The sequence below is a fragment of the Misgurnus anguillicaudatus genome, chromosome 24 (genome assembly GCF_027580225.2).
Source record: "Misgurnus anguillicaudatus chromosome 24, ASM2758022v2, whole genome shotgun sequence".
NCBI lineage: Eukaryota > Metazoa > Chordata > Actinopteri > Cypriniformes > Cobitidae > Misgurnus > Misgurnus anguillicaudatus.
In genome coordinates this window covers 18,944,134-18,964,924 of record NC_073360.2, presented here as the reverse complement: position 1 = coordinate 18,964,924, position 20,791 = coordinate 18,944,134, and the positions used below count along the sequence as shown (strand labels likewise).

At 35.4% G+C, this 20,791-nt stretch overlaps 1 protein-coding gene across 1 annotated transcript in view; it reads left to right on the top strand.

Annotated features, from left to right (window-relative positions):
* The window catches only part of LOC129438835 (uncharacterized), a 37,166-nt gene that overhangs the window by 16,174 nt on the left and 201 nt on the right, over positions 1–20,791 (top strand). Inside the window, 33 exon segments of the mRNA XM_073863348.1 lie at positions 1,539–1,576; positions 9,945–10,072; positions 10,312–10,492; positions 10,605–10,761; positions 11,635–11,687; positions 11,813–11,833; positions 12,095–12,260; positions 12,355–12,439; positions 12,525–12,627; positions 12,714–12,834; positions 12,967–13,247; positions 13,337–13,588; positions 13,705–13,917; positions 14,574–14,723; positions 14,822–14,947; positions 15,106–15,199; positions 16,023–16,131; positions 16,353–16,578; positions 16,654–16,783; positions 16,865–16,986; positions 17,116–17,167; positions 17,293–17,376; positions 17,472–17,648; positions 17,740–17,815; positions 17,908–18,064; positions 18,136–18,210; positions 18,292–18,454; positions 18,537–18,730; positions 18,818–19,030; positions 19,162–19,283; positions 20,170–20,254; positions 20,398–20,460; positions 20,568–20,673. Coding sequence (XP_073719449.1) covers positions 1,539–1,576; positions 9,945–10,072; positions 10,312–10,492; positions 10,605–10,761; positions 11,635–11,687; positions 11,813–11,833; positions 12,095–12,260; positions 12,355–12,439; positions 12,525–12,627; positions 12,714–12,834; positions 12,967–13,247; positions 13,337–13,588; positions 13,705–13,917; positions 14,574–14,723; positions 14,822–14,947; positions 15,106–15,199; positions 16,023–16,131; positions 16,353–16,578; positions 16,654–16,783; positions 16,865–16,986; positions 17,116–17,167; positions 17,293–17,376; positions 17,472–17,648; positions 17,740–17,815; positions 17,908–18,064; positions 18,136–18,210; positions 18,292–18,454; positions 18,537–18,730; positions 18,818–19,030; positions 19,162–19,283; positions 20,170–20,254; positions 20,398–20,460; positions 20,568–20,673 — 4,323 coding nt within the window.

Genomic DNA, 20,791 nt, shown 5'->3' with positions numbered 1-20,791 from the left:
CTTCAATATTTTGGATGTAAATGTTTATTGAATCATGACAAACTATATATTTTTGGAAAGGTCTAAGCCTCTAGAATACATATTTCAGCAGTGTTTTATAAAATAAATTATGTAGGGAGAGTAATTGATTACTTTATGAAGAGAGTGCGCCTCAAAACATTTATGTCCTGCTAAATGTCATTGTCCCACTGGTGGGATGCCTACAATTACTTCAGTGTTTTGCATATGAATTCTTATCCAATCATGACAAACTGTATATCAATGGAAAGCTCTAAGAGTGTAGTTTTCATTTGTCATCATCATTTTGGGAAAATATTGACATAGTGTGAGTCATTTTCTAAAAGGCCACAGGCCCTCAAGCGGGCCCACATTGTTTTTACATATTTATAATACTAATACCCTATCCTAAACCTAAAAATCTTGACAAACTATATATCTTTGGAAAGCTCTAAGAGTGTAGTTTTCATATTTCATCACAATTTTTGGAAAATTATGACGTAGTGAGAGTCAGTTTCTAAAACGTCACGGGCCACAGGTGGACCCAATTTGTTTTTACATATGTATAGCACTAATACCCTGTTCTAAACCTAAAAAATCTTGTCAAACTATATATCTTTGAAAAGCTCTTAGAGTGTAGTTTTCATATTTCATCAACATTTTGGGAAAGAAATGATGTAGTGAGAGTCAATTTCTAAAAGGTCACAGGCCAACATGTAGGCCCAATTTGTTTTTACATATGTCTAACACTAAACCCCTACTCTAAACCTAAAAAATCTTGATAAACTATATATCACTGGAAAGCTCTCAGAATGTAGTTTTTATATTTCAAGGTCATCTGATGATAGAAATAATGTAGTGACAGTTTTTAGTTACATGACCCCACCCCCCATAGGAATGCATATTAATTTTATATATTCATAATTCTAATATCATATTATAAATCTTCAAAAATGTTGACAAACTATATATCATTGGAAAGCTCCAAGAATGTAGTTTTCATATTTCAAAACGTTTTAGCAGTTATAATAATACAGTGACAGTATTTTATCAATTTGTGACAAGAGAATGCAGCAAACCGTTGACATCTAGTGGCCGTTGTTGGTAAAACCACTAAAAGTGTTACACAAACCTCATTTTTTGTGATTTTAACTTAAAATTTGGATCACAACTGCTTGAGACATATGGCCTCATGTTTACATTATTACTTTTGTGAAACATTTTCATTTTTATAATTTTATTTATCACATTAATATGTTATTGCATTATTTTTAATTATTATAATAAATTTAAACTGCTATAACAATTTTTCTGTTAAATATTTTCACCTCCAGAAACATCAGTGAAAAACCTTACATTGTCTTCTTTAAAACAAGACCAAGATTAGTCTTTTAGACCAAAAAATGCCAAAGTTATATTAATTTGAACCTGCACATCAACTTTTCACCCCCCACTCTAAAGGGTGGAGTGACAGGCAAGTGGTTAAATATGATTTTTGTTTATACTGTAGATTGCTATGATACATTTTCTGTTTTCTTCAGGTGATCAGTCAGAGACCGAGTACTCCTTCCCATGTGAATAATGCAGCTCATTGCCCCTTGAATGAATTTCAAGTTGAAACTAAAATGTTATTTTATGTGTTCACTTTGTTTGTTCTTTATTCTAAGCAAACATAAAGTGTTACTACATAAAAGTGTTAAAGTGTTTTGTTTTGGGTTTTTTGGTCCAGAATGTCTTACACAACCTCATCCCCATGAACCCAAACTGTAATAAATCTCAGAAATCTGATTTTGTCAATGTCTCAATGTCTAACACTTACGAATAGAAATAAATGCACTGCATGTTAGGTTACTTATTTTGCTCAAGACAATTATAGTTGTGGCTAGAAGGTATACAGCTATGACCATGTTTGCATGAAATTTCAACGGATGAGCCATGTTTTCATCCTAATCCTACCCCCAAACCTAACTCAACATCACGCCAGATTTAGCCATAGCTGTATCCCCTTTAGGCAGAACTAACAATTACCTGTTTAAATCCTTTTGTCATACTGAAGTCCAAGTTATAGTCGTGCATAGTTTCTATGCCTTAGCTACGCTGTAGGCTATGCGTTGCTCTGGGTAACCTGACATGCACCTTGCCAAAATTTTAACAGTGTTTCCATGGGGACGACAAGGGCTGTGATTGGTCCACTACTAGAACCCCTCCCAGCAGGAAAAAAACTGAGTCATAGGTATTTTCGTTTGCAATGGTTTGAACAAAGAGGAGTGATTTAACAAAAGTCTCTGTCTATTTACTTTCATCACTGCTGGTCTTTTCAAACATACACAACAAGCTGTTTCTTCTTCATTTGTGGGTTTACTGGCCAAAGCTGCTGCTTCGTTGGCGAGCTGTAACTGTGGTCACACGCGTGGATACTGCTTACCAGTGCTCTGCATGTGTGTTTGCACATTGACTAGGACGACTTAAAACCGACACACAGTCTACGTTATTGCAGCTACGCTGTGGACATTCACATAACTATAATGAGCCCTTAACAGTAAACTTGGTTTCTAACCACAGGTAGTCTGGTCAGTATTATTGACACCCTTGTATGAATAAAGAAGCATAAATAAATATGCATTGTTAATTCTTTTGATATTTCATTTAAAAAATGAACACCAAGCAAGATAATTTAAGCAATGTTTGTAACCAAAGTGTTTTTGAGTTCCATTGATTTTCATAGGGTGTAAAAATTATGCTTCAGTTTTTTGCTTATTACAAAAATCTTCCTTTGTGTTCAGCAGAATAAAGAAATGTATACAGGTTTGTAACAACATGAGCAGTGGCACCAGGTGACTTCTCTTCCCAGGGGCGCAAATTCAAAATATGTGTTTTAAAATGATGGGTAAAAAGCATCAAAAAAGCATGAATGAATCTCATGACTGCTGATTACTTCTTATTACCCCACATTAGATTAATATTCCTATAGGCTAGTGTACTGACTGCATGAATTACTGGCATGTAAACATAATATAAGGCTGAATTTTTAAATTTTCTATTTCTCACATTTGATTTACTGTCTGTTAATGAAACAAAAGATCTCATGTTGGGGGGTAGCGTGATCTCCGTAATATGGTGACCCTGAAGTGCAAACCACAACAACAAATTACTAAACAACAACAACAAATTAAAAAACACCACAACAAATTAAAAAACACTGCAACAATTTAAAAACACCACAACAAATTAAAAAACACTGCAACGGATTAAAAACACAGCTACAGATTAAAAAACACTACAACAAAATAGAAAACCATAACAAAATAAAAAACACAACAGTAGGTTAAGAAACACTACAACAAATTAAAAAACACTACAACAAAATAAAAAACACTACAACAAATTAAAAAAGCACTACAACAAAATAAAAAAACATAACAAAATAAAAAACACAACGGCAAGTTGAAAAACACTATAGCAAATTAAGAAACACTGCGACAAATTGGGAACACAAAAACTAATTGAAGTACACTACAACAAAATAAAAAACCATAACAAAATAAAAAACACAACAGTAAGTTAAAAAAACACTACAACAAATTAAAAAACACTACAACAAAATAAAAAACACTACAACAAAATAAAAAACAATAACAAATTAAAAAACACAACTACAAATTAAAAAGAAATATCTACCATCGGAGACACCCAACAACATTCGAGTAAGTTAATAACAATAGTGTAATGCTTACTTTGCTTGTGGATGTAACGTTAGCTTACTACTATCGTTAGCGGTTTCCAGACCGTACCCTTAGCCGGCCCTAGCAGCTGCTACTTTTGGGGTCATCTGTAACATTCATGTTTGAAAATATGCGCTACAGGAAGAATAACTTCCAGTTCAAAAGCCGAACTGCAGTGTCGTCCAATCAGCGATGTCTCATGTTGCCCACTGGTATCTACCTCTTCCGGTAGGTTAATGTAGTTGTGTTTTTTAATTTGTAGTTGTGTTTTTAATTTGTTGTTGTGTTTTTTATTTTGTAGTTGTTTTTTATTTTGTTGTTGTGTTTTTTTAACTTGCTGTTGTGTTTTTTATTTTGTTATGTTTTTTTAATTTGTTGTAGTGTTTTTTAATTTGTAGTTGTGTTTTTAATTTGTTGTAGTGTTTTTTAATTTGTAGTTGTGCTTTTAATTTGTTGTAGTGTTTTTTAATTTGCTGTAGTGTTTTTAGGGGTCAAGCCCAGAATGGGCGAGACCCCTATTGGGATTGTTAGTTTTCTTATTATTATTCGAACTCCTCCTAGAGCGCTTGTTTGACTGGCTTGATTTTTGGTACGCATCATCTAGAGACACTCCAGACAAAAAGTTATCAAAAGCTTTTCGGTAGACCTATCCGTTGTCGTATAACGCATCAAAGAATGCGAGGGCGAGCACGCCAAAATGTGTTTGAGCCTGTATCTTCGCAAAACTTTTGCGTATTGATATGAGACTTGGTATATGTCATAACAGTGATGACGTAAGGGTGCATGCACCGTTTCATCACAGTGCCCCCTAGTGGTCACGAGATATAAAAAATACTGCAAACTTGAATGTAAAATTATGAGACTGGTCTTGTTAGATTTCGTGAGGCATGCCGAGTCAAACGATACCAAATGGTTTTTGGTCGGCCCTTTTGTGTGTCGGCCATTTTGATTTTTTTCTTTAAGTTCAAGTATTTCAGAAATGCAATTGTGTATTGTTATGAAACTTGGTATGGTTCATCAGCAACATGTTCCGAGAGGACTTGTAAACTTTTCGGCGCCCCCTAGTGGTCAAGAGATTTGAAGCTATATCTCTGCATCTCTTTATCGTATTTACACCAAATTTGGTGGTTGTCATCACAATCAAGGCCTGAGTCACAATTTATTGTTTGGTCAGTGCCCCCTAGTGGTCAAGTCATTTAAGGCTATATCTTCGTATCGCTTGATCGTATTTACAGTAAATTTGGTATGTGTCATCACAGTCATGACCTGAGGCACCATCTATTGTTTCGGCACAACGCCACCTAGTGGTCTCAAGATACAAAAAAATGCTATTTTTTCATAAAACTAATGCAAACTTAGATCTTAAATCATGACAGTCATCACGTATGAATCATTTTTTTGCCATGTTTGGCTTGACCCCGGTATCGCTGCTTGCAGCTATATTTATTATTATTATTATCTATTATTCTTCTTCTTCCGCCATTGCGTCTATGGCAGCCCATAGAACCGTACGTAGGAAAGTTATGAAATTTGGCACACTCATAGAGGACATTCCAAATAGTCACCACACCAAATTTGGAGTGTCTATGTCAAACCCAATAGCGCCACCAACAGTCCAAATTTTCACTTAAATTTTTGGTTATAACTGCTGACCCGTACGTCATAGAAACGCAATTCTTGTTTCTTCTGATTCCTTGGCTCATGCCGATTCGATTGCACCATATGACGTCATTTCCGTTATGCTAATTATTTCGATATTTTGAATTGTTTGTAAAACCTACTTTTTCGAACTCGTCCTAGAGCTTTTGTCCAATTTGCGTAAAGAATGGGTGTGTAGCATCAAGAGACACTCATGGCAAAAAGTTATGGAATTCGTGTTGATTCACCAATCCGTTACCGTATAACGCGTCAATGAATTTTACGTAGAGCGCGAAAAAACGGATTTGAGGCTGTATCTTCACCAAAGTTAAGCGTATTCATACGAAACTTGGTAGTTTTGATGGCAGTCACGACCTGAGGGTCCATGCCCAGTTTCGTCACAGCGCCACCTAGTGTTCACGAGATTTGAAAAATGGTTATTTTTGCTTATAACTACTGCAAAGTTAGGTCTAAAATTATAAAAGTGCTGTTGTTAGATTCCTTGAGGCATGCCGAGTCAAATGATACCAATTGGTTTTCAGTCAGCCATTTTGGGTGTCGGCCACTTTGAATTTTATCTTTTTTTGTAGGAAAGTTATGAAATTTTGCACACTCAAAAAGGACATTCCAAATAGTCCCCACACCAAATTTGGAGTGTCTATGTCAAACCCGATAGCGCCACCAACAGTCCAAATTTTCACGTTCATTTTTGGTTATAACTGCTGACCCGCACGTCATAGAAACGCAATTCTTGTTTCTTCTGATTCCTTGGCTCATGCCAATTCGATTGCACCATATGACATCATTTCCGTCATGCTAATTATTTCGATATTTTGAATTGTTTGTAAAACCTACTTTTTCGAACTCGTCCTAGAGCTTTTGTCCAATTTGCGTAAAGAATGGGTGTGTAGAATCTAGAGACTCTCATGGCAAAAAGTTATGGAATTCGTGTCGATTCGCCAATCCGTTTCCGTACACCGCGTCAACAAATTTTACGCAGAGTGGGAGCAAACGGATTTGAGGCAGTATCTTCGCCAAAGTTAAACATATTCACATGAGATTTGGTAGTTTTGATGGCAGTCATGACCTGAGGGTGCGTGCACAGTTTCGGTACAGCGCCACCTAGTTTGAGCATGTTGATGAGCATGCCGCAATGGATTTGCGGCTATATCTTCGCAAAAGTTTTGCACATTGGCAGTGGCTCAGTGGTTCAGGGGTTAGTGGTGGTTGTCTACAAATCAGAAGGTTGGTGGTTCAAACCCCAGCTCCACCTGACCAAGTGTCAAAATGTCCATGAGTTATATGTCATAACAGTCATTGAAAAGTGTTTTTTTTTTTTGCTTATAACTACTGCAAAATTGAGTCTAAATTCATGAAAGTGCTATTGTTAGATTCCTTGAGGCATGCCGAGTCAAATGATATCAAAACGTTTTATGTCTGCCATTTTCAATAACAAAGCATACCAACTTTTTCAAAACTCCTACAGCGTTCGTTTGATTGACTTGGATTTGGTACACACAATCTAGACTCTAGAGAAAAAGTTTTTGTCAGTTGTTGTATAGCACATCAACAAATATAATGGCGAGCACGAAAATGGATTTGAGGCTATATCTTCGCAAAGGTTTTGCACATTAATGTGTGTATTGGCAGTGGTTCAGTGGTTAGTGTAGGTTGTCCACAAATCAGAAGGTTGGTGGTTCAAACCCCAGCTCCACCTGACCAAGTGATAAGGTGTCCATGAGTGAGACATCTAAGCCCAAATGCTCCCGATGAGCTGGATGGCTCTTGTGTGGCTGACACTGTATGAATAGGTGAATGTTTCACAACTTGTAAATGTCATGAACTGAGGGTGTATGGAATGTTTTGTTACAGCACCACCTAGTTCATCAGTGACATTTTTTGAAAGCCCTTGTAAACTTTTCAGTGCCCCTACCGGTTAAGAGTTTTGAGGCTTTATCTCCAGATCACTTTATCGTATGTACACCAAATTTGGATTTGTCATCACAATCATGACCTGAGGCACCATATTGTTTCGGTGCAGTGCCCCCAGTGGTCAAGTCATTTGAGGCTATATTTCAACATTGCTTAATCATATGTATATCAAATTTTGTGGGGGTCATCACAATCATGACCCAAGGCATCATCTATTGTATCGGTGCAGTGCCTCCTAGTGGTCAAGTCATTTGAGGCTATATATCAACATTGCTTAATTGTATGTATATCAAATTTGGTGGGTGTCATCACAATCATGACCTGAGGCACCATCTGTTGTTTCGGGGCAGTGCCCCCTCGTGGTCAAGTCATTTGAGGCTATATCTCAACATTGCTTAATCGTATGTATATCAAATTTGGTGGATGTCATTACAATCATGACCTGAGGAACCATCTATTGTTTCGATGCAGTGCCCCCTAGTGGTCAAGTCATTTGAGGCTATATCTCTACATTGCTTAATCGTATGTACACCAAATTTGGTGGGTGTCTTCACAATCGTGACCTGAGGCACCATCTATTGTTTTAGTGCAGTGCCCCCTAGTGGTCAAGTCATTTGAGGCTATATCTCAACATTGCTTAATCATATGTATATTAAATTTGGTGTACACCAAATTTGGTGGGTGTCTTCACAATCGTGACCTGAGGCACCATCTATTGTTTTAGTGCAGTGCCCCCTAGTGGTCAAGTCATTTGAGGCTATATCTCAACATTGCTTAATCATATGTATATTAAATTTGGTGGGTGTCATCACAAACATGACCTGAGGCAAAACCCATTGTTTCTACACAGCACTCAAGATTTGAAAAATGGCTATATTTGCCTTAATCTACTGAAAACTTCTTAAATCTTAAATCATGACGGTCATCAACCAATACTTCATTCTGTGCCCTTTTCGGCTTGACCCCGGCATCGCTGCTTGCAGCTATATTTTTAACTTGTTGTTGTATTTTTTGTATTTGTTTTTTATTTTGTTGAAGTGTTTGTTAATTTGCTGTAGTGGTTTTTAATTTGCTGTAGTGTTTTTTTAATTTGTTGTTGTTTTTTAATTTGTTGCAGTGTTTTTTAATTTGTTGTTGTGTTTTTTCATTTTTTGTAGTGTTTTTTTCATTTGCTGTAGTGTTTTTTTAACTTGTTGTTGAATTTTTTATTTTGTATTTGTTTTTTATTTTGTTGTAGTGTTTGTTAATTTGCTGTAGTGGTTTTTAATTTGCTGTAGTGTTTTTTATTTTGTTATGTTTTTTTAATTTGTTGTAGTGTTTTTTAATTTTTAGTTGTGTTTTTAATTTGTTGTAGTGTTTTTTAATTTGTAGTTGTGTTTTTAATTTGTTGTAGTGTTTTTTAATTTGCTGTAGTGTTTTTTTAACTTGTTGTTGTAATTTTTTTGTATTTGTTTTTTATTTTGTTGTAGTGTTTGTTAATTTGCTGTAGTGGTTTTTAATTTGCTGTAGTGTTTTTTAATTTGTTGTTGTTTTTTAATTTGTTGCAGTGTTTTTTAATTTGTTGTGGTGTTTTTTCATTTGTTGTAGTGTTTTTTAATTTGCTGTAGTGTTTTTTTAACTTGTTGTTGTATTTTTTATTTTGTATTTGTTTTTTATTTTGTTGTGGTGCTTTTCAATTTGCTGTAGTGGTTTTTAACCTGCTGTAGTGTTGTCTCAATTTGTTGTTGTTTTTTAATTTGTTGCAGTGTTTTTTAATTTGTTGTGGTGTTTTTTCATTTGTTGTAGTGTTTTTTCATTTGCTGTAGTGTTTTTTTATTTGCTGTAGTGTTTTTTAATTTGTTGGGGTGTTTTTTAATTTGTTGTAGTGTTTTTTTAATTTGTTGTTGTTTTTTAATTTGTTGTTGTTGTTTAGTAATTTGTTGTTGTGGTTTGCACTTCAGGGCCACCGTACTGAAAGCCAATGTTGACTTTTAAAATCACCTAAACAAACCCTACCCCAATAGAATCTGGACCTTTTATTGATAGCCCCACATTACACATTCGCAATCCAGGCACCGATGGTTATTAGACACGCCCCTTACTGCTGATTGGCTTCAAGTGTGTTTTTGGTAGTCGGCCCGATTCTCTTTTCCAAAGTGTTTTTCAAAAATCATGCAGCCCGCCTTTAAATGCCCTAATATAACTAAGGATTACACACATCAGTGGTTATCTTTTTTATTTTGTTGCTGCTCTGGCGCTTTTCAGTGCTAGTGATCTTTTAGAAGTTGGTGGTATTACATCAAATGAGTCATTCTGGACCAAAATCCTACACTGTTTAATATGATTATAAACTGCTTTGCATGGCATATAAAAGTGTTTGCTCACCTCTGGACTAAATCATAATAAATTAAAATAATTTTCACATCTTTTAAATAATGCTAGCGTTGCGTATATTGAAGATTTATGCACTGTATAGCTGTTTATTGCTGTATATTCTTTATTCTTTATTTTATACTTTTATTATTTTATAAATTGTGGTTTAAATTCCCAAATTTACTTTAATGTAATTTAGCATACGTTGTCAAACTGAATAGACAGTATGGTTGAATGATTAATCAGATGGTCAATACAGATGTTTTTAAAGGACCTCCTATAGCATAAGAGTCCCTATAAAAGGCACAGTCCAAATTCATCTGCAAGATCGATCATCATTCTGTCATGATGGCTCTTACTGCTGGTTGTTTTTGGAAAGGACTCCTGCTGCTCTCTTTTCTCTTCATTTCTATAAATGGACAAACAGAGCCGTAAGTCACTTTTAATGATCACTGTGTTTGTTTTTATTCCATAGTTGTTCTGTTTTATTGCTGCCTGTCACATTTTTGAATGCATGACAATAAATAAATATCTGAGACTACTGCAGACAAATTTACTGTGATGGTTTGCATTTAAAAAAATTCAGTATTTCTAAAATGTGTATAATTTATTAAATATTTTTCAAATGCACTTGACAGAATATGATATTCAATTTATCATTTCCCGACAGATCTTTCATGGTGACATTTCCTGCATTGATCCAGTCAGGATCTGAAGCTAAACTGTGTGCAAGTCTCCTAAAGCCCAATGAAAGTCTTGTAATGACCGTTCATCTAGTGAAGGGTGACCAGATCACATTATTACTGCAGGAGAAAACAGATGAAGAGTTTCATCGCTGCTTCAACTTCAAGGTTTGACATCAAAACGATGTGCATGATAATAAACAAGATCATAATGTATGTTTGCTGCATTATCATCTTATTTCATTATTGTAAATTATGTGTTTTGATTATTTCTCATCAGGCTCCATTAGTGGAAGGAGATTCAGTGCAGAAAATAAAGGCTGAAATTAAAGGGGAGTCTTTCAAGATGACTGAAGAGAGAAAAGTTATGTTTAGACATTACAATCCTTTGACCTTTATCCAGACTGATAAACCCATCTATAATCCAGGACAAACCGGTGAGATGTTTCAAAGGTTAAAACTAGTAGATTGACACAGCAGAGCAGTTGTTTGTTGTGTTTGTACAGCAGTTCAATATTGGCAGGTCAAATTTCATACTATTTCACATGTGTAAATAAAGTGGGAGTTTGAATGGGGTTTTAGAAAATCAAATGTCCCCAACTAGAGTACTAATAGTGAATCTTGGCCATTTTCACTAGTGAATATTGGGACGTACCATATTTGACAAAACTTTTTGGCCATTTGCAGTTGTTAAAGATTTAACTAACATACAGTATTGAGCTTCACACTGTATCCTAAATTACAAATGATAAAAGCTGGGCAGTGGTCTGGTGGTTAGAGAGTCGGGCCTGAAGGTTCCCGGTTTATTTCCCAAGACTAGCAGGTCAAATGTGTGTGTGTGTGTGTGTGTGTGTGTGTGTGTGTGTGTGTGTTTATACTAACTGGGATGGTTTAAATGCAGAAGTCACAATGTATGAGTTACTATGCATTGTCCATTAGATGTAACACATATATTGCTCTTCCATTGATCAAGAATGCCAAATGTAAAAACCTGTGGTGGTCGTGAGTCTGAGATTGTGTAGAGATAAATATGACTGGAGATAATGATACAGGGTCTGTTCTTTGGGCCATTGTTTTGGGGAAACTTGCACGTTCAAACATGTATGTAATACTGCCTATTTTATAAAATAAATTTAATTTTAAAGAAAATCAAATAAATGTGTATTTAATGGCCAAAATTACACAAATACATCATTTGAAATCTTTGTAAAGGTTTAACCGTTCTTAGTCAACAATCAGTAACTATCCATATGAGAAAGACATTTATCACAATAAAACATGTTTTTAACTTACTTACATCTTTTTTTCAGTACATTTCAGAGTTGTTACCACGGATACAAATTTTGTACCCCTTGAACAACAGGTTTGAGATTTTGTTCTTATACTTTTTAATTTTACTTGTAAAGAAAACAGAAATTTTGTGCAATTGTTTTGAATAATTTAAACATTTACAAGCGATTTAATTATCATTTGCTCTTTTGTTTACAGTACAGTACAGTGGTGCTTGAGGTACGAATACAAAACCAAAAATTCACGACAGACACAACTTAACCCTGTGAAAAGACTTAAAAGGGGTGTTGGCATATAGTTTTGATAGGCTACATCGAAGAGTTTACCTACTGCCCTATTTTTAGAGAACAGAATAATTCACCAAAACTTCATATTTTGTATTTGCAAGTTTTGTGATAAAACTGTTAGAGATTTCTTCAGTAATAGTAAAGATTATGTAACTGTCTATAACCTCTGCATTTTATCTATGGTATTAAACAGGACAGTGAAAATAACAGGATCGGTCAATGGACCAATATTTCCTCAACACGATGGATATTGCAGCGATCTTATGACTTAAACCCTGAAGCGCGTGAGGGAATGTACACACTGAAGGCTTACATCGGTGAAAGTCTGATAACATCTTATTTTCAGGTGAAAAAATATGGTAAGTCATAGCCACAAACAATGTGCAATTGTTTGCTTGAGGCAAAGTTTATTAATATTCATAATAATCAAACATTTAATTTTTGCCCTCTCAGTTTTGCCGAAGTTTGAAGTTACTATAAAAGCACCAGATAGTGTGAGTGTGGCGGATGAGAAAATGACTATTGAAGTTTGTGGAAAGTGAGTTTCACATAATATTTATATTTCACAAAATATTTCTGAAATTGTATTCTTTAATCTATCATTCACATGCACTTTTTCACAGATACACTTATGGGCAGCCTGTCTCTGGAAAATCGTGGATAAAAGTGTGTCGTGCTTCACATTACTCCAATGAAAATAACATCTGTTTCACTGAAACCGCTGAGGTTTGTGAGTATGCAGTACAAGAAGAGGCACGTGATTTGTATTTTAGTAGTCACTTTATTCTGTTTGTGTCTTTCATTAACATTAGATAAAGGAGACGGGCTGTGCCGTTCATTCTTTTAATGCATCAGCTTTCAGCAACATTACAATAAACAATCAATTTTACAATCATCTTAATGTTGATGTGAAAGTAACAGAAGAAGGAACAGGTGAGCTGTGACTGTAGAGATGTATTCACATTTTTACAATGTACTGATCATCTTCATTTGTATTGTTGAAATAAACTGCTATTCAAAAGTAATTGAAATGTAAGATACACAGTAAGCATCTGTATTTAACAGAGACCACCATGACAAAATCAGAAACTGTATCCCTCACTTATGAAATTGGACGTTTGGCAATTACAGACCTACCCACGACATATAAACACGGATCAGTCATAAAAGGAAAAATCAAGGTTACAGATTTGAAAGGAACACCAATTCCAAACAAAGAGGTTTATCTCTTTGAGGAGGACTACTGGTCCCCAAATCTGCTCTTTAGTCTCACTACAGATGACAATGGACTGGCAGCATTCTCACTTAATACATCTAGTCTGCCTGAAAGTCATCTTAATCTGATGGTATGATAGTTTGTGCTAATCCAGTTTTCTGTTGTTTAAAGTATTGACATGGATTTGATTGTTGTAATTTCTCGTTAATTGTTGTCCAGGCAAGCGTATATCCAGGATTTCATTTAAATAACTACGGCGAGCCTCACTTCCCTACAGATCAAAAAGGAGTTTCAATTTTCCAGCCCGCCGCCCCAAAACTTCCATATATCCCATATACCCCATCATTTAGTGAACTGACTATAGACAATCTTAAGGAACCCTTAAAGTGTGATGCTGCGCTTCCAGTAACCATTAAGTATCATTTCATTGGAGAAGCCATTGATAACTTCAACACTGACATTGTCTATATGGTGAGTATCAATACTACATGTTCATTATCAGTGTAGAGTTTCATAGAGATCTGTTTGACAGTATTAAGTGTCTGCACTGGTCAGTTTGTTAACAGTGTGTTGTGTGTTTGTTTCAGGTCTTGTCCAGAGGTGTGATAGTTCATCATGGATATGAGAAGGTTGAAGTGAAGACTTCTAATGGAGCAGCAAGTGGCACAGTGTCATTCAAACTGTCTGTTACAGGAGATCTGACTCCAGTAGTGCAGATACTTGCATACTGTGTTCTGCCCAGTGACAATGTAGTTGCTGCGAATAAAAACTTCAACACTGAAAAGTGTTTTAATAACAAGGTGTGAAACAATGCAGCAATTTCAAAATATAACTTAGCATTTCCCGTAATTATTTTAACTGCTTTGAATATATATACAACAGTTCTTTTTGGATCTGGATTCTTATTGGCTGATAGCCGTGATATACTTGACTGATCGTAACAGTAACCGCTTCATTTCGTATCGTTTACATATCATTCCGCCACAGATCATGAATGAATGAGGAAGGCACTTGAGCTGTATGGCCACTCTGTCTGTGACTGGTGAAAGCTTCGAACAGAGCGAAATTCCCTTCAAAGGTCTTGGTGTGTAAACTTTGGAGGGAGTTGCCGTCATTGTGGCTCATAACGAGGCCGATTAAAGTACACTTGGCGAATAGAGCAATCAAAACAATCATTTTCTTTTTACCTGGAACTTCTGTTTGCACGTGTCCACTTCCTTGAAAGGGTGCACGCTGTTTGAAATTAACCCAGTTCTAACATTAAAAAAACAAATGGCCGAAATGTTACCTGTCATTCTGAGCTTCGAGTGTACTGTGGAAGAAAGAAGTTATATCATGTGATATAGCTCTACATCATTACGGCTGTGATTATAGAATAAATGTAGATTTTTTTAAAGAGTAAAATGATGAATCCTATTTTTTACTGTGTGATCTTCATGTTGTGTTGTTGTTTCAGGTGTCTCTTCAGTTTTCTCCTGCTACAGCAGTTCCAGGTGAAGCAAACACAATACAGCTGTCAGCTCAGCCTGGTTCACTGTGTGCTCTCAGTGCGGTAGATAAAAGTGTTCACATCTTGGATCCAGAAAAACGTCTGGATGTTGATAAGGTCTCACTCAATCTCATTCATACTGACTGTAGATAACTAGATGTAAAATATTTTTTATAAGGAAGACTAATGAGTGATTATGATTCATCCCATTACAGATTTTTAACCTTTTGCCAGTGCGTTCAGTGTCAGAATATCCACACCAGACTGAAGATGAGCAACCATGTTTGCATATTAGACCCCGTCGAGCTGTGAAAATAGATCACGCCTATGAATCCTTAAAGGTAACAAAGTGGGATGATGATTTTCTTTTCTACATAATATTAAATAGTTTTTTACATACAGGCATACATTAAATGAAATGATATATAAAACTAGGTAGTGATTATTAAAGATATACATAATGTAACTATTCATTTTTTATTTTTTTGTTGTTTGGCAGAAAGTGGGATTAAAAATGGCAACAAATTTGGCTGTGCGAGAACCTCAGTGTCTAACATACAAGGGCATGACTTTTCACAGACACAATCCTCCAAGTAAATACTTGTTTTTATTGTTATATATGTAAATGTTAATAAAAAAAATTTTAAAAGTTCAAAAAAGTTGAATGTACCAGTTTTAAACATTTACATGAATATGATGGCATTTTATCATATTGCAAGCCATGTATGCACTGTAAAAAATTAGCTGTAATTATGCAGCTGGTTGCCAGTAACTTACTGTAGAAGAAAAAGACTGAAAATGTTTTATGTTAATTTACCTTTGAACAAACTGTTGCCAGTAAATAACATAAATGTAAAATCTACAGTAAGTTACTGGCAGCTAGTTGCCAGTAATACCCAGTAATACCTTTTAAGTAAAACATTTTTTACATTGTGGGGAAAAAAATAAAAAAAATATTAAATGGCTGCTACGTCCCTTTTAGCAGTTGTTTGGTGATTATATGTACTGTAGGCTATATCAAAGTCTGTCATATTAGGTTATCACGTTTTTCAAATACAGCATAATCTTGTCCAGCGATGTTTTCTCAACAACTTATTTGAAGAGATACTATACTAAATTATGCTAAATCACAAAAATAATGAAAATCTTGTGTTCTTCCACTATTCATAAGCACCTATAGCATGTGCGTCAACAACTCTTTTTAAGTGAGCTACCAAAAATTACGTACTGAACATACGCAGTAAGAACAAATATAAACCAAATAAATATAACACACAACAGCAACTTATTAACAAAACCGTTATTGTAAAAAAATAACATAATAAAAAATATGAAAATAATACATTTTCAAATATGGAATATGGCTCTTACAATGATGCAGACTCCATTTTAAAAAATACTTTCTTCTCCTTTCAGAAACATACAGCTATAATATGGTTGGACTAGGTGGTAATTTTGGAGGTCCTCAAGTAACAGAACGAAGTTTCTTTCCAGAAACATGGATTTGGCAACTTTCTGAAGTTGGGTTAGTGCAGATGCCTTACAGTGACAATTATTAGATCTGTCGGCATAGTGATTTATTAGTTATTTGTTATAATATGATTATAAAGTTAATGTGATGTTTAAACTGTGTCATAACATTTGGTGATTTGTTTAAATTAAAATTGTGTCGTTATGCATATGAAAGTTATATTGGAAAAATTACCTATATGGCAAAGTTCAAATATTTTAGTAATTCCACCACAGGGACTCTGGATCAACACAGTTTCCTGTCAAGGTTCCTGACACCATCACCACCTGGGAGACGGATGCTTTCTGTCTGTCCTCCAAAGGTTTGGGTTTGGCTCCTACTGCTCAGCTGACAGTTTTCCAGCCCTTCTTCCTGGAGCTTTCTCTGCCTTACTCCATCATCCGTGGGGAGATCTTTGAACTGAAGGCCACCGTCTTTAACTATCTGTCCAAGTGTATCATGGTGAGATTTCTGTGAACATCTTCACATATTTCTGTCATATCAAATCTGAAGTAATCCTCCATCTTTCATGGACAGGTTAAAGTAACTCCAGCTCCATCTTCAGACTTCACTCTTAAAGCCTCCTCTGATGATGACCAGTATTCATCCTGTCTGTGTGCTAATGGAAGAAAAACCTTTAAATGGATTCTCACTCCTTCTGTTCTTGGTCAGTTTGTTTAATCTGAATCAGTGTCTTGTGTTTTTGTATTTCATCAGTCGAGATGATCATGAGTTGTTTGTTTTGTAGGAGTGTTGAATATAACAGTGAGTGCAGAGGCAGAGCAGTCACAGACTGTGTGTGACAATGAGATTGTGAGCGTGCCAGAGAGAGGACGCATTGACATAGTTACTCGAAGTCTCCTTGTACAGGTGAGCTCACCGCCAACAGATCTCACACATAACACAGATGTTTCTTATACAGTATGTCATCCTATTATTGCTTATATTACTGTGATATGATTTTAAATCATAAATCTGTTAAATTATTTTCTGCTGTAGGCTGAAGGGACTGAAAAGACAGAGACTCACAGTTGGTTACTGTGTCCAAAGGGTTTGTTAATATTTAATGCTTGTGATAAAAGTTGAAATATAAAAACTGTTGTGATAGACTCATGTTTATTTTGTACAATCATAATGTGCTGGTCACTGACATGTTTTCATTTTTCTGTTTCATAGGTAACAGTCTTTCAGAAGAGCTGGATCTGACGCTTCCTAAAGATGTGATAGAGGGATCAGCAAGATCTTCAGTTTCAGTCATTGGTAACATTTACTGTAGATACACAAACAGAGATATGCAGTTACATTTGTGTATTAAATTTAAAATAAAATAAAAATAAACAACATTTCTGTGGTAGGAGACATATTGGGTCGTGCACTGCAGAATCTTCATGGATTATTACGAATGCCGTACGGCTGTGGAGAACAAAACATTGCTGTTCTGTCTCCCAATATTTACATTTTACAGTATCTGGAAAACACAAAGCAACTCACTTCAGCCATCAGAGAGAGAGCCACAGGCTTCCTGAAGAGTGGTAAGAAAAAACAAATCATGGATTTAATTCATGCTTGCTTCAAAAAGAGAAAATCACTGTTTCACTGTTCAATCACTGTCAAACTAAACAGGATATCAGAGACAGCTGAACTACAGACATAGAAGTGGTGGATACAGTACATTCGGCCGTGGTGAAGAGAATACATGGTGAATATTTCATTTTAATTTTCTCTAAAATATAATAGAGTGATTCAGACTATTGATCAAAAACTGAAAATGTCCAATTTCCACACCTCCAGGTTGACATCTTTTGTCCTGAGGTCTTTTGGCAAAGCACAGAAGTACATATTCATTGATCCAGATGTTATTAAAAGTGCAAAGAATTGGTTAATAAGCAGGCGCAGTACAGATGGTTGTTTTATTCAACAAGGAAGTTTGTTCAACAACAGAATGAAGGTACATGATTGAAGATTTTCATGATAAATTTACTACAGTATGTCGCATTATTTGCTTCTGTGTCTCTACAGGGTGGAGTTAATGATAATATAACCATGACTGCTTACATCACTGCATCATTACTTGAACTGGAAACTCCAGTCACAGTAAGTGCATCAACAGAGATCATAGTATAAACTATTAGATAAATGACACTCACATCTGCTGTTTATCTGTTTGTGTTTCAGGATCCTGTGGTCGCTCAAGGTTTATCCTGTTTGAGGTCCATCATTGGGAATCTTAAAAACACTTACAGCACTGCGCTGCTTGCCTACACTTTCAGTCTGGCGAATGACACGGACACCAGACAGCAGCTTTTAAAGGAACTGGAAAATCTTGCCATTTCAGAAGGTAAAGACATTTGTGTATTCTTGAATGTCAACAATATCTGTTGTTTTATCTGTTGTTTATTCACATGTCTTTGGTCCTAAAGGGTCTCAGCTTCACTGGTCTCAGTCAGGATCTGTTGATGATTCTGGTTCTCTGTCAGTGGAGATCAGCTCATATGTTCTGCTAGCTGTTCTCACATCAGATTCAGTCACTACAGTTGAGTTGGGTTATGCTAACAGGATCGTCAGCTGGCTTGTCAAGCAGCAGAACGCCTATGGAGGATTCTCATCTACACAGGTTAATCATATTAATAAACATTTATGTTTGTTTATATTACCCATAATGCATTTCCATGTTGTAATAATGATGTTGTGATGTTATCAGGACACAGTTGTGGCTCTTCAGGCTTTGTCTTTGTACGCCACCAAAGTCTTCAGCTCTGATGGTTTCAGTACAGTGACGGTTCAGTCAGCAGGAGACTCTCACAACTTTGATGTGAATCAGGACAACAAGTTACTGTATCAGGAGAAGAAACTGACCAATGTTCCTGGCAAATACAGTATTGAAGTGAAAGGCTCGAGCTGTGTGTCTGTGCAGGTCAGAAACTCCTGGTACATCTTAGCATTAATAAAAACACTTGGCATATCTCTGTGGTTTAACAAAACTGTATGTGTGATGATTTATGAATTAGTTTGTGTTTGTATTTATTTTTTATTTCTTTCTCTCAGATGGCTCTGTTTTACAACATTCCCACTCCCAGTGAAGATAAAACATTGACCGTTGAAGCTACGCTTGAGGCTGATTGCAAAAAATCATTCACACAACCACAAAACTTAATATTTACAGTCAAGTATGAACACATCTGAGTAACAATAGACATGATTATGGCTTTAGTTTGACACATCTGAATAGCTAATTTTTTTTTACAAATTATTGCAAAATGAGCTCAAACTTGTCTGTACCTGTATTTGACCTATAAATATTTAATTATTAATACCCAAATAACTTTTTCATAACAGCAAACAGACAATATGAAGTGAAATTACATATTTCTATGGTTACACCTATCCACAAGTTGGCGTTACTGTAAAAAAGAAAGTAGGTAAAACTTCCGGTGAGGCGGCGGAAGTAGTATAGCAATGGTATTTTGTATGGTGTATAGCGAACAGGTTTGGTGTTTTTCAGATAAATTGAAGTGTTTCTGCTGTACAGTTTCCATCACCTACCAAATACGACGTATCAAAAAGAATATTGCTGAAGAACTAAAAATTAAAACACCCCCAACACACTTGTTTGTGTGCTCGTTTCACTTAGTGTATAAGAAGCCAACACAGGATAACCCATAACCAGCCATCTACTGCGGAGGGTACTGTTATTTCACACTTTTTTATTTCATTGAGGTTGTGTTCCCACATCGTTAGACATTAGCAAGTTTGGATCGCTATATCTTTAGTGAATGTCAACTAATGAATGAATGATTGTCGCATCCAGCTTGTTTACTTCGAACCGGAAGGCGGGCCCACTTTTGACTCAGGAAATTTGTGGATAGAAAATATAATTCTATAGAGAAATTTAATGACAGAAACATAATGAGTGATAGAAACTCTGATGTGAAATCTGATGTGTTAGTTTTACTAATTTCAAATTGCACACTTTTCCCTACTTAAATTGCATTTTTTGTTATTATATAAGGTATTCGAAAACCAACCCCTCAAGTTATTTATTTATTTTTGCAGATATAATGGTCCACAGGAAACTACTAACATGGTCATTGTGGATATTAAGCTCTTATCAGGATTCACAGCTGACACATCATCGATGCGTTTAAATGTATAAAGTGATAAATCACAAACTTTTTTGAGGTCAGATGTCTCTGCATTTACACAGTTAAGAACAATAACACAATAACTTTAGAAAGTCTTGACAATAACTTAATTAACTTTAATAAATTTCCCTCACAGATGTTTGCACCATTTGTGGAGCGGGTGGATACTAAAGATGATCATGTCCTTGTATATTTTAAGGGGGTGAGAGAATGACACATTCGTATTTTGTAATTATTAATATAATTTATCCATAAATGTTGTAATGTCAATGACTGAGAGTTTGTCTTCTTCTGTTGATCCTCCTGCAGATTCTAAAAAATCTCCCTTTGAAATATCGGATACAATTAAAACAGATTCTTCCAGTCAAGAACCTCAAGCCAGCTGTGATCAAAGTCTATGATTACTACCAAACAAGTAAGATTAGATACTAGTTTTGTATGTATTAAAATGTGATGCATTGCTCACTGACTCACAACATTTAATTCATTTGAAAGTGTACTGTACAAGTATTTATATATGATTTTTTGTTTAT